Raw genomic sequence first — 12,668 nt, 5'->3', positions numbered from 1 at the left:
ATGGAAAAGCCATCCTTGGAGACTTTTGAAACTCAGATGGCCAAAGCCCCAAGCAATATAAAGCTAACTTTAAAGCTGTCCCTGCTTTGAGCAGCAGGCTGGACTACAGACCTCCAGAGGTCCCTATGATTTCCGTATATTTGACTCCAGCAGTTATATGAAGCATCAAATAAAAGTCTTACCCAATAATTCAGAGATTCTTTAAAAAAAAATACGTACATGGTTATTTTATTCTATGGATTTCAGTTTACAGAGAAAAGCATAGATTTCAGCTTACTGAGAAAACCAGAAGTTTACATTCCATTTCTTTCCTAGTTTTCTAGGGGTTTTTGTTAAGCAAAAGCAAAGACCAGAGCAAGAGTGCTCAATATATTTAGAAAGCGACACAGATGCAGACGTCTGTCTAGACATGAGCAAAAAAGCAGCTTAAGAAAAAGATCAAATAAGAACATAATTGCCAACACTGATGGATTAGAATGGATACTTGAAATTGGTGCTATAGTCAGGCATACAAAATGAATCCATTTCTAATCTGTTTCTTCAAGAGGCAATACCAAAGATCTGAAAGAAAAATAAGATTCAAGCTATTTATAAGACAGCCCTAAGCCTCTCTGACCTCGCGGAAAAGCTGCTCACAGTTGGTGTATTTTCATAAATGCATCTGTAAGAAACCTCCATTTTACAGTACAAATTAGGAAGTGAAGCAGTTCGTCAGCATCAGCCGGAAGATGCAGAGACTTTTATGTATCAGTAGAAAAGCAGATTAGCAACAGGACTGCATTTACTTGCTCATTATGTCAGTCTTTTCCAGCATGAAAAGGAACCCTCCTCACCTGTCCCCAGTATCCCCTCTTTCCTTACCCCCACCCTCAGAACGTCACTGAGCTGCAAACAAGGGGATTGGAGAAGATCTCAAAGGACCATTTCTCCAAGGCAGGAACCACTACACTATTCCTGATAGGTGCTTCTCCAATCCATTGCTAATGACCTTTAATGAGACAATGAGACAATCCCCTGAACACTACATATTTTTTTCTGATGTCTGACTTAAACTTCCTTTGCTGCATTTTTTGCTCATTACATCTTGTCCCACCTCCAGTGGGTGTGGAGCAGGACATGTTTTAGAAAATCCTAGAACCACAGGATAATTCAGGTGGGAAGAGACCTCAGGAGACCATCTAGTCCAACCTCCTGCTCAAAGCAGGGTCAATACTGAATTCAGACCAACAGTGAATTCCTCTTTGCTGCAGCCCTTAAAATATTTGAATGTTGTCATGTTTCTCTCCAAATCCCTCTTTCTCAGGGTGAGGAAGGAAATCTTTTATCTTGAATTTTCATCTCCCCAAGGCCAGTGTTCCCAGGTCAGCATGCTGCTAATGTGTATACACATGCATATGTGTGAATGGGAATCAAACATACAGGACAATCAATAGGAAGGGAAGTGGGGAAAAGAGTGATCTCAGAAAGAAGAATGAGTAGAAATGAAATGTAAAAAGTTTGACCTAAAAACAAAGGACTACCTGGGAATGAGGAAATAAAGAAATCAGTAGGAAGGAGAAAGAGAAAATGTCTTACAAAAAAAAGAGGTGTAAAGAGCTTGACTTGTTTAACATAGCAAAATGAAGATTAAAAGAGGATGTGATTCCCATTTACAAATACATTGGACTAGAGCTGTTTAAGCTAAAGGGTGATTTTTGTACACCAGGAAATGGGTATAAACTGGCTGCATATACCCAGCTACAAATTAGAAGGTTTCTAGCTGTCACAAGACTGAGGCCCTTGAAGACTCTACTAACAAAAGCAGCATATTTTAAAGGGACTTTAATGAATTCAGGATACTGGACTGGAGTCCATGACTCAGACAATTGACTTCTGCAATTCTCAGCCCTATTTTTAATAAAGTGGTTGAGGACAAAGCGGAACACAGGGGAAGAGCTAAGATATATCATATAAACCTTAAACAGCGTAAAACAGTTCTGGATTTCAGAACGGTGGTTCTGTTGGACTGCACAGGTTACGCAGGAAAGTAGAATGCAAATCCCCAGCTTTATATTGTAGACATGTTGCACAAGACATCATGTCACTTGGAGGAATTTTGCACCAGTCTGCCAGCCCCTAGCCATGTTCTCAACCAGCCCACATAATCCCACTTCACACTCACTGAGCAGCTCCCTTAAGGCACCTTCACCTGAGGAAAAGGGTAAGGTTCATGTACTGATAGGGATCTCCTTACCTTATTTATTTGGAAATAACAATGCTATAAATTAATCTTTGTTATGCACTCACTGGGATCATTAGCTATGAGCTTTGAGAGCCGGGTACATTAGAATTCTGGAGACTTTTAGACTAATTGTAAATTCAATTTAGTTTTTAAATCAGTAGCTGCAACTGCTTTCTAGACCCCTTTCCACATGGAGGTGTCTTTGCAAAGAACTCTTTCTTAGCTTAAATTTATTTCAAGAGGTAGATTATTTGGCTTCCTGAAATAGATTCAGACATGGAGTAAAAACTGTGTACTTATCATTTACTGTCAAGGCTGACCAGCTGCAATACTTTGTAAGGTAATTACTCTTTAATTCATGATATAACTTCTCCAGGGAATATCAGAAATATTTATTGCAACATTGGCTTCCACAAAATCCAGAGTAAGAGATATCAAATTATACTTTTTATTGGTGCAGATTGGATGTTGAAATGCACATGAACTCTAACCTACCACGTTCTCTTTTAAGATTCCTATACGAGAAAATGAGGAAACAATTGCACTCCGTTACTCATACTAGCAACTTTTGCTCTGAGAGCACTGAAGTTAATTCTGAAAACTTAGTGGCATGTAAATCCCTTCTCTCTGAAAACAGCCTTTGCAGTAGTTCACACTGGATTTGTGGAGTAACTTAAAACTGGGCTCGCTAGCTGGACAGGAGACAACAATGTGCACTTGCAGCCCAGAAGGCCAACCATATCCTGGGCTGCATCAAAAGAAGGGTGGCCAGCAGGTTGAGGGAGATGATTCTGCCCCTCTACTCTGCTCTGGTGAGACCCCACCTGCAGTACTGCGTCCAGCTCTGGAGCCCTCAGCACAGGAAGGACATGGACCTGTTGAAACGGGTCCAGAGGAGGCCCACAAAAATGACCAGAGGGCTGGAACACCTCTCCTATGAGGAAAGGCTGAAAGAGCTGGGGTTGTTCAGCCTGGAGAAGAGAAGGCTGCGGGGAGACCTTGTTTCAGCCTGTCAATACTTAAAGGGGGCCTACAAGAAAGATGGGGATAGTCTTTTTAGCAAGGCCTGCTGCAACAGGACAAGGGGTAATGACTTTAAACTAAAGGAGGGCAGATTTAGACTGAAAACTAGGAAAAAGTTTTTCACAATGAGGGTGGTGAAACACTAGAACAGGTTGCCCAGAGATGTGGTAGATGCCCCATCCCTGGAAACATTCAAGGTCGGGTTCGACGGGACTCTGAGCAACCTGATCTAGTTGATGTCCCTGCTCATTGCAGGGGGTTGGACTAGATGACCTTTAAAGGTCCCTTCCAACCCAAACTATTCCATCTATGATTCTATGTGATCTGTGTTTCAGAGTACTTTGCAAGTTCATTTCAGTGATCATATCAGACTACGTATTTCCATCCACACTATGAGAAAGACACTGTCTCAGATATCTGTTTTGATTCGCGATCCTAATATTCATGCTGGTACAGTATTATCTGTCACTGATTTGAACAAACTCTCTCAAGAGAAATAACCTGTTACAAGCATACATGAAAATATAAAAGCGTCTGATGAGCACTACAATTTCTGTTATGAAGACCTGGATATTTATTGAATAAGTAATATAATTTCAATAATTCAAACCACATATTAGAACTATTCCAGTCAACTATGATCCCATTTATTTTTATAATATAATGGAAAAGAAAGATTCCTGTTCACAGCCCCTGGTGCCTCCAACATCTACTTGACTTTCTAGCAGCCCAGATGAGTTTGTGTCAAACAAACAAAATATCAACACTCATCATGCAATATTAACTGAAAGTTCAAGATGCACAGTGCAATACAGCTAGAGATAGCAGATCAGCCTTGCTATGAACCCGCTTGAGTAGCTCGGTATTGTCAAACCATATAACTAAGCATTTACTACTCCAAGTGCAGCTGAACTGTCTTCATAGTCTACAGTTGATTATCCTGAGATATTGTGTGAAGAAGCCATAGTATCACCTAGACAGTACTGCCTTTGGTCTTCAGGAGCTGAAGTGAGAGTGCAGGCAGAGAGCCAACAGCAGGACAATGTGTGAGTGAGCTACACAGCAGGAGGTAGGAGAATGTGAGAGGAAAACACAGAGCTCCTCACAGGCGGCAAAATCCACGCCTTGCAGTGCACTCTGGGTCTTGCATAGGCTCTGGATCTGCAGGGGGTAATCCATACAGCCTGTTAAGCAGAGTTTCTCTAGTCAGTTTTCCCTCTGTGTGTATTTTTCTCTTAAAAAGGAATAATCTTTTGTTTCATTGCCTTTCTGTGCATAAAAAATGCTTTCTAAGAACTGTTCTTCCAAAATGAATCTCAAATTGTTTTAAGGAGTTTGTTTGAGGACACTTCCTACTAATGGAAAAGAGTCACTTTCTGTGAAAGAAGGCTCTCTGAAGGTATTTAAATTTCCAAACAGCTTCTTACCCCACAATACTGCTCCTCATTGAAGATCTGTGGAGGGAGGGGAATTCCATTTTGAGGCTTTTTTTCACCTGGGACATTCTCTCTCATCCACTTCCTGTTGTCTTCATCACCTGCTATGTCCATTTGCTGAAAGTCAATCTTGTTGGCCTCTAAAAAGCCCACTACTTCTTGCTGTTTCTTTTTGATCTGGTTAGAAAAGAGGAAAAACAAAATTCCTTCTTTAGAAAGAAAATTCTTTTCTAAAAGCAATTGCTATTACAAGCAGAACTAATGCAAGTACATCAAGTTGGATCCACTACTCCAGTAGCCCCCAAACTTTTTGAAGCTGATATTCAATACTGCTTCTCAGCACCCAGACTACTGCAAGTATTTCTCCCCCCACACCCCCCCCCCCCAGCTTCTTCATTTCCTCCCTGGAAGCAGTGATACCTCCATCGAAGAAACGAGGCTCAGCAGGAAGCCTCCTACTCTGTTCCCAGATCTGTGAGTGTGGTGTACACGTACCTAAGCTAATCCTGCCTAAAGTCAGCACAGGTCTGAGAATGTACATATTCTCCCCAGCATGTAACAGTCTCCTTTTTCCTACTCATTACATATGACATTTAGCTTTCCATAAGCCACATGTTTCTCTCTGTCCCCGTTCTTTAATGCTAGGCATAATTAAATATGAATGAAAGTTTGATGAAGATCCAGTACAGCTTAACTCCTGTGTTTGAATATTTCACACATTACAGAATGATGTTCCAGTTGGACCAAGAAGAACATATTACATACAAATAAAGCATGCTAAACACAGCTTCTGTGCCAGCTAAAATTCAGTCACGGCCCTTATTCCCTTTGATGCTAGTACTGTATACACCTAGGATGCAGGCATCAACCTTATAACTTCTACCTTTGCTTTGTAGAAGCAATACTGACTATACTTCTCTACTGAAGAAATGCTACTCCTAAGCAAAATTTAAAGAACTTCCCCATTTTGTAGATCTCTAACTCTTCTAAGAAGAGCTGTGAGGCCAAACTTTAGTCCTATAAGTACTGCAGCATTTGAAGCAAGCACTCTTTGGACTGACCTGTACAAATTCCCTCACACTGCTCTTTGGTCACAGACAACTAAATTACTATCATCTAGCACAGTCACGTTCCAGATGTGACTCTCTTCTCCTCCCAGTTATGCTACTCCATGCAGCAAGTTAGCGTACTATGTAGACAGTAGCTAAAATGATGTATCAAGGCAATTTTTACATGCGAGCCATCATATAATTTGAAACCATGTCTTCCACAAGTCAGACATCTGAACAACTGAATTTAAAGTGACACCAAACTAGTGTAAATAAGCCTGAGACAGACAATGAGACAAGAAACAATTCATGGATTATGTATTTCTATAATCTAATAAACCTGAAAAGCTGAAGTATAGTCTATTATATTGGAAGAATGAATTTTCATGATTAAGGACAAAATTTCTTTTTCTTGTTTAAATAAGGAAGTGTCTATCTATACAGCTATGCTTGCTTATAAAAAATAACAAACAAAATTCTGTACATTTTTATGACAACAACAGAGGTTTATGGTGAACTAAAAAAAGTACATCACTTTGAATGGAACCACTAATCCAAAATGTTAAAAAGCCATGCAGTTGAAAGATCTCTCTTTGCTTATTTATATTCTTATTTTCACTTTTTAAACAGAGGTCACTTTCTTAATGGCTATTTAGCTGCACAATTACTTGCAGAACACATTCAGGCGACAGAACAGATTGCTTGAGGGACACTTCATTGGAGGAAGCAGCAGGATAATGTTTGTATAAATGATTAATAAAATCTGCATGAGCCAGTACTAAGAGTTTCACCACATTCTCTGAAAGCCAGCATACTCAAGTGCTGTCAGCTGCAATTTCAGCGTCAGCTTGTCTCTTTGGACACAGGCACTGAAGCAGATATGGCTCCTGGAATAACTAGTGCCCCAGACAGATAGTGCCTCTGAGGAGATAATGGAAACTGAGCTACAGATTCTGTGTTCCCTTGCTTATGGCTGTAGTTATAACTTTTAGAATTAAACTTGGATAAACAATTTTTCTTCAGCTTGAGGTTCATAATACACAGGAGGCTCAGACAGCACCAGGACTAAAAGCAAAAATTAGGAGAGGGTTGTGTGAAGAATGAATGCTGAGGAAAATAAAACAATTTATAATAATAAATATTATTATTATTTATAATATTATTTATAATAATAAAATGTTTTGTAAAAATAAAAAGTTACATGCAGTTATGCCTGCATAAGGAAAAGACAAGATGTTTCTCATTATAATAACAACAATAAACTGTGCAGAAGATGTACTATGTCTTGAGGCTTACAATTCCTAGGGTTTAGGCAGAGCAAAAGACTTGGGACATATGCTAAGAATGAAACCAAAAAGCAAGCCTCTGCTGTGGCTGGCACTAAGTAACTGGGCAACCAAAAGAATCTCTCCAGCAAACAGCACTCAGAGGGGGAAATCTTCCAGGACATAACAACACAGAGGGCATGCAAAGGTTTTTTCCCAGAATGGATGAGATTGCAGGAGCTTGTTTGTGCCCTCACTTGTGTCTGATGGCATGGGAAGAATTCAGATTACTTGGGCATAGATTCCCTGGAAAGTGGTGGTGAGCAGGATATTATTTCATTGATGTCATTTTCCCTTTCAACAAAGCTTAAGTTCCGCCATCCCTCGCTGCTAGTCCCTTAAAATAAGAAAAAAACTGTTTTAAATAAATATTATCTAGCTAGACTGTAAGAGCTACAGATAATATTAGTTTCACCTGATGCATAATTAAATATGATCATCTGTATCCTCACAATCCAGAGCATTCATGTTGACCAGCTGCCTATGACAGAAGCAAACGGTACTTAGTCAATAACTTACAGCAAGAGGAGCATTAATGTTGGTAGGCAGAGTTGCTGCAGCTTCTGGTTTTAACACCACATGGACAACCTATTTCTGACTTGAAATTGATTTGAAATTTGAGGTCAGGTTTATATATGGCTAGATTCACAGTTATGGATGATAAACACCTACCCTGTACTTTAGAGGACATAATTCAAATAGTCTACATTTTCCCCAGTCTTTCTGAGACCTACATATTCAAAGGTGGGCAAGTTCATAAAATGTCACCAAAACCACCAGGAATAAAAGGATTTTAGAGGTGCCCTAACAATGAGCAGCAGTAAGCAAGACTTTGGAAGACTTCCCCAGTGTAAGACACAAACCCCCTTTCTCCCTTGATTCATGGTACCTTAGAACCTTGCAGGATATTACCCATTTCTAAACACCTCTGTGGCTCGTAATAAAATTATTTTATTTTTTTACTGCTTGCTTCAAGCCAAGCATTTAGTACTTTTTAGCGCTATAAATAAGTGTCTCCACTTCTGCTTGCCTTAATGAATAGTTCAATATCAGCTAAGTTTGGAGCAGAAAGGTAATAAAGCTGAAGTTATTTAAAATAAATTTCTGAATCATTGAGGGGAAAAATACAGACTGCAGATTTGCTCTAGAGCCACAGTGAATTATATCATTCAAGCATCTGATCCAGAGCACCAGAATGTTACTAGGTTCACTGCATTCACTTTTAAAAAGTATTTATTAACATGATAACCAGTTGCAATTAGTAGTGTGACTGTGTAGTACATAGAATAGAAACATTTTTCATTCTTTACCAATGATCCTCTCCTGATTTACACCAGAGGAGGATGGGCCCATCTTATTTTGAAATTCAAAATGAACAACACACATTTGATGGAGATCAGCCACATTGAAGAGAGCACCAGTGCTACTAGGACAATTTAGACTTCCAATTTAAGGTCTTTAGGGATTAAATTCATTCTTCTCAGGAAAAGCTGTACAAGGCTGATACAAAATTTATTTTTAATAGGATTTTAGTGGTATATTGGGGTTTGTGCTGGCTCCTTGCATGAGTGAGTTTTACTTTATATATACCAAAACTCATTAAAGGTTCATTGAAAGGATACCTTCCATCCATTTTAATCAGTAAATGTGGAAAACTACTCCAGCTGAACATTGTATTTACTTGGCATTGCGATTAAGTATCACTAATCTGAACACATGCTGCCTTCTGAGATTGCTACAGCTACGCATACACCCAATGCACCAGAAAGGAGGAAATACAGAGGCGTGTTGCCGTGTAAAGATGCCGTACCCTTCCTTCCAGTATACATCTGGGATCTCACTAGCAGCTTTTGTGGGCTGCTAACATACAGTGGAAATTGGCATTAATAACCTTAAAACCTGTTACAGTTCACTGGCATTAGCTATCTTTCTTAGCAGTAATAAACCACAGTAGCAATGCCTAACAGCTCAAAATGGCTGGATAAAGCTCACATGTTGCTCGGTGTACACTGTAGCACACACATCCCTTCACTGCAGTCCAAGAGGAAAGGCGTCTGTTATAGCTGCTAGCTGGGAGGAGATACAAGGAACGTGTACAGCAGAGGAAAGATCTTGGTTCAGCTAGTGCTAAATACATGATACGCTTAGTTTTAATTGCGTAAGTGATCTCTGAATGTCAATGTTTAATCAAAGCACTCATACAACTGCCTCGCTGAGCTACAGCCCCAATCCTATAGCTGGAGCGGCAACAGTTCGTGCCTGAGGCACACAAGACGATGATGGCCCCAACACACACATACTGAATGTCTGTGCTGGGATTTCAGCCATGGTCAGAACTTTCCCCAGAAAATGGATGAGTAGCAAAGGAGGCAGGGATGACTCTTCTTTGGTCAATGAGAGGAGACCAAAACAGGACACCAAACAGGAGCGAAAAGACTGCCAATGCACAGCGTGTGTCAATTTATAAAGTTACTTGGGCAGTAACTGCTTGATTACGAATTACCAAACCTGCAGTTTCCAGCTCCCTCTTCTTTTTTTCCATTGCATCTGAGGTTTCTTATAAAAAAAAGGAATGCTAAAATGTCAATAGTAAATTTAGAGTGTCAGGCTTAGTGATAGGCTGGCGAGACAAGCTGATGACAGAACTGCAAACTTCCTCAGCCATATTCCAGTTTGAATTTTAGTGAATGACCCCCACTTCATTTTCTAGAGATGATGGCCCCATGAACAGGGCGTGGTTTTTGGAGCTTTTCAACTCTGGAACCTTCTTAAAGACATGGCACTGGTGTCAGAGAGGCAGAGATGTAGTTACAGCTATGTGCAAGCACCAGCCAGTTTGTTTAGCCGTGTCACTGGGAGTGAGTGACTGCCAAAGGAAAACTGCAATCTGAGCTCATCTGGGAACTGGATATAAAAGGAAACAGTCCTTTCCCAGTTCCCACCTCCCACAGACTTCCAACCTCTCTACTATTCACATGCCCTTCCCTTCAGCTGATACACTATGCTGACAGCTACCACAGTAGATCTCAATACTAACAATCATCAGTATAGCATTTCAGGAGACACACACACCAAAAAAAACCCCACAAAACCCAAGGTGAAAAAAAAACAACAACAACAACAAAAAATAAAACCAAAAAAAACCAAAACAAAACAAAGAAAAAAAAAAAAAAAAAACCAAAAACCAAAAAAATCACCAAAAACCTAGAGAAAGGGAGGGGGCTGGGGAAGAATTTTTTTCTGCATAACTTTATTCAGCTTGCTTTGGCTCCAGGCTCTTTCTTAGACAGAGCGCCCCTCTTGCAGGAGCAGTGTCCTAAAGTCTCTTTTAAAAACACATACATTAATTTCTACTGTAAACAATCTACCTTAGCTTTTTTGCAAATACAATATCCACTTTTTCCTCCTTCAGTGAATATATATTGCATATACTTTTTCAAACACAAGTAAATCTATTAAATGACAGATAATTTATATGTAAATTTTATACCTGTAGTAAAATCTCACATGCAAGCAAGCCTGCATTAATAGGAATTTTCTACATCTTGAGTAGCTTTCAAAAGTAAGGTGCGCAATGCAAACTAGAAGAAATCCAGTGGTTTTTTCTCCATGCAAACTCAGGTTGTTCTTGGAACTTCTAGGCTAATTTACCAACCTGATCCCAGCAGAAAGAGGAGTATGTTAAATGAGACACCTACCGCTGTAGACCCCGAAGATGTGGCTACAAAGACTTTGATCACCATGTTGACAGTGATGAAAATGAATCAGCAGAGCACGCCTGCTGTCCACAAGTCACCACAGTCCCAAGAGGAATCCCAGCGTTCGGCAGCTCCTGGGACAACCCGGGTCCTAAATGGATGCCCCCCCCCAGCAATCCAGCAGCTTTGGCCTCTCTCCGGTGTCCCGGGTTTTCCCACTCCATTGGTTCTTAGGTATTTCGGGACGAGGAGCCAGTAGAGGATTGGTTAGTAAGAGGAGCCGTAGCGAGGAGTTTGCACCTGCCCCTGGCCTTATTGCATTAGATTGACAGGGTGGCAGTCCAAAAAAGGCAAAGGAGAGTAGTGCACCAATGAGACAGGGCTGGAGAAATATTTGGGAGAGGGGGAAGGGACAAGTGAGAAGGGAGAAGGGACAGGGAGCAGGCAGCTTAGTGCTGGGGGTGATCACAAAGCTGTCAGGTAATGTGACAGCATGGGCGCTGTCACAGCTACCTGCTGCATAAAAGAGCTTGAGCCCTCTCCCTGACCACAACAAGGAGGCTTCGGAGTTGTAGCTGCAAATTTTACATTATAAAAGGGGAAGGAGGAAGGGGAGGGCAAGGGGAGCATAGATGCAGAAGTAATTATAGCAGAGATCATATTCAAATAAGCCTCAGTTACAAACGCTCTCAGCTTTAAAGAATTCAGATCATCATCCAGACTTCAGGGCTCAGGGACTTCTCTGACATACATATGTGTCAGTACGTTTCCTAATACTGAGGAGGGTGATTTGGCTGATTCTATGTATCCAGAACCTATTCTTATATTTTCTCCTTCTTTTCGCATCACCAGTGAAAATTGCCAGGGCACAAGGTGTAAGAGGAGGTCCAGAATACTTGGTAAAAAATATCCCATTCTACTGTGTTATCCAGGATGCTCTTTTTCCGTCTGGTTGCCGCCTTCTACCCCAGAGATGGTAACAATTCAGTGGCTGCCTGCACTTATTTGCTTAAGGAGGTCTCTGAGCATGAGAGATATTTAAAGAATGTTAAATGGTAACAGATTACTTTGAAATTCTAAGGGCCAAGTTTGTTTCTGCTGTGAGTAACATGCCACTGAGCTCAGTAAAGCTAGCCCAATGTCAGAAGTGAAACTGGCCTAGGTTTTAGAAAGTGCTTACATGCATTTCAAATGTTAAGATTGAATATAGCAGTGTCCAATCCTGAAAATACTTAGAATGGAATATAATACTTTCTTTCCAGGATTGATTAGGTATAACCGAATGCACAATAGTAAAGATGCTCTTGAAAATAAGTTTTTTGTCTGTGCAAGCCATTATGTGAAGCTGGAAATGCAGTATTCCATGTATGGAACAGGGATCCTGAAAAACCTCACTGAAAACTAAAAATAACAGTACGGATAGTTTGCAATGTTTACTGTGGCTCACCATCTGTCATTTCTTTCTTCTTTTGAGAGGCAACAGGAGGTCCAACAAAAAGAAAAGCCTGTTAGAATAGGGTATTTTCAGAGTATTTTCCTGTAAAACAAACAAACAAACAAAAAAAAACACCTTAGTGCAAAAACATAAATTCTTGCCAGAAGTTGTTACATATGCTTGTTTCTCAGGAGATTTTGTATGTAATATAGCCTAGTAAATTCAACAGCAATGACTAGCCATTTGGAACATACCACTTCCAAATTTATTTATTTGGTTTCAAGTCCTCTGAAGAAGTACAAACAAAGGATGCAGTGGTCATTGGCTTCAAAGCGTACTGATAAACCTTGCAAGTATAGTGATACTAATAATTAATACTCAAAGTGGTAAATATTTGCACCATCAAACGTCTACGGTCAGGACTGGGACAATATTGCCAATTAATGCTCTTTCCTGTTCTACTTTACACCTGAAATGCCCA

The 12,668-nt window shown here is 40.2% G+C and overlaps 1 protein-coding gene across 1 annotated transcript in view; it reads right to left on the bottom strand.

Annotated features, from left to right (window-relative positions):
* The window catches only part of SH3BGR (SH3 domain binding glutamate rich protein), a 29,337-nt gene extending 18,378 nt beyond the window's left edge, over positions 1-10,959 (bottom strand). The window contains exons 1-2 of the mRNA XM_087758030.1: positions 10,753-10,959; positions 4,672-4,857 (exon numbers count right to left, since the gene is read on the bottom strand). Of these exons, the coding sequence (XP_087614156.1) occupies positions 4,672-4,857; positions 10,753-10,797 (231 nt within the window). The 5' untranslated portion in view covers positions 10,798-10,959. The remainder of the gene's footprint in view (positions 1-4,671; positions 4,858-10,752) is intronic.
* Positions 10,960-12,668: the final 1,709 nt, after the last annotated feature.

Source organism: Nipponia nippon, unplaced genomic scaffold (assembly GCF_047370975.1).
Source record: "Nipponia nippon isolate SJK-2023a ecotype South Korea unplaced genomic scaffold, ASM4737097v1 scaffold_2, whole genome shotgun sequence".
Taxonomy (NCBI): Eukaryota; Metazoa; Chordata; class Aves; order Pelecaniformes; family Threskiornithidae; genus Nipponia; species Nipponia nippon.
Note: the sequence above shows the minus strand (reverse complement) of the source record. Positions and strands in the feature narration are given on the sequence as shown.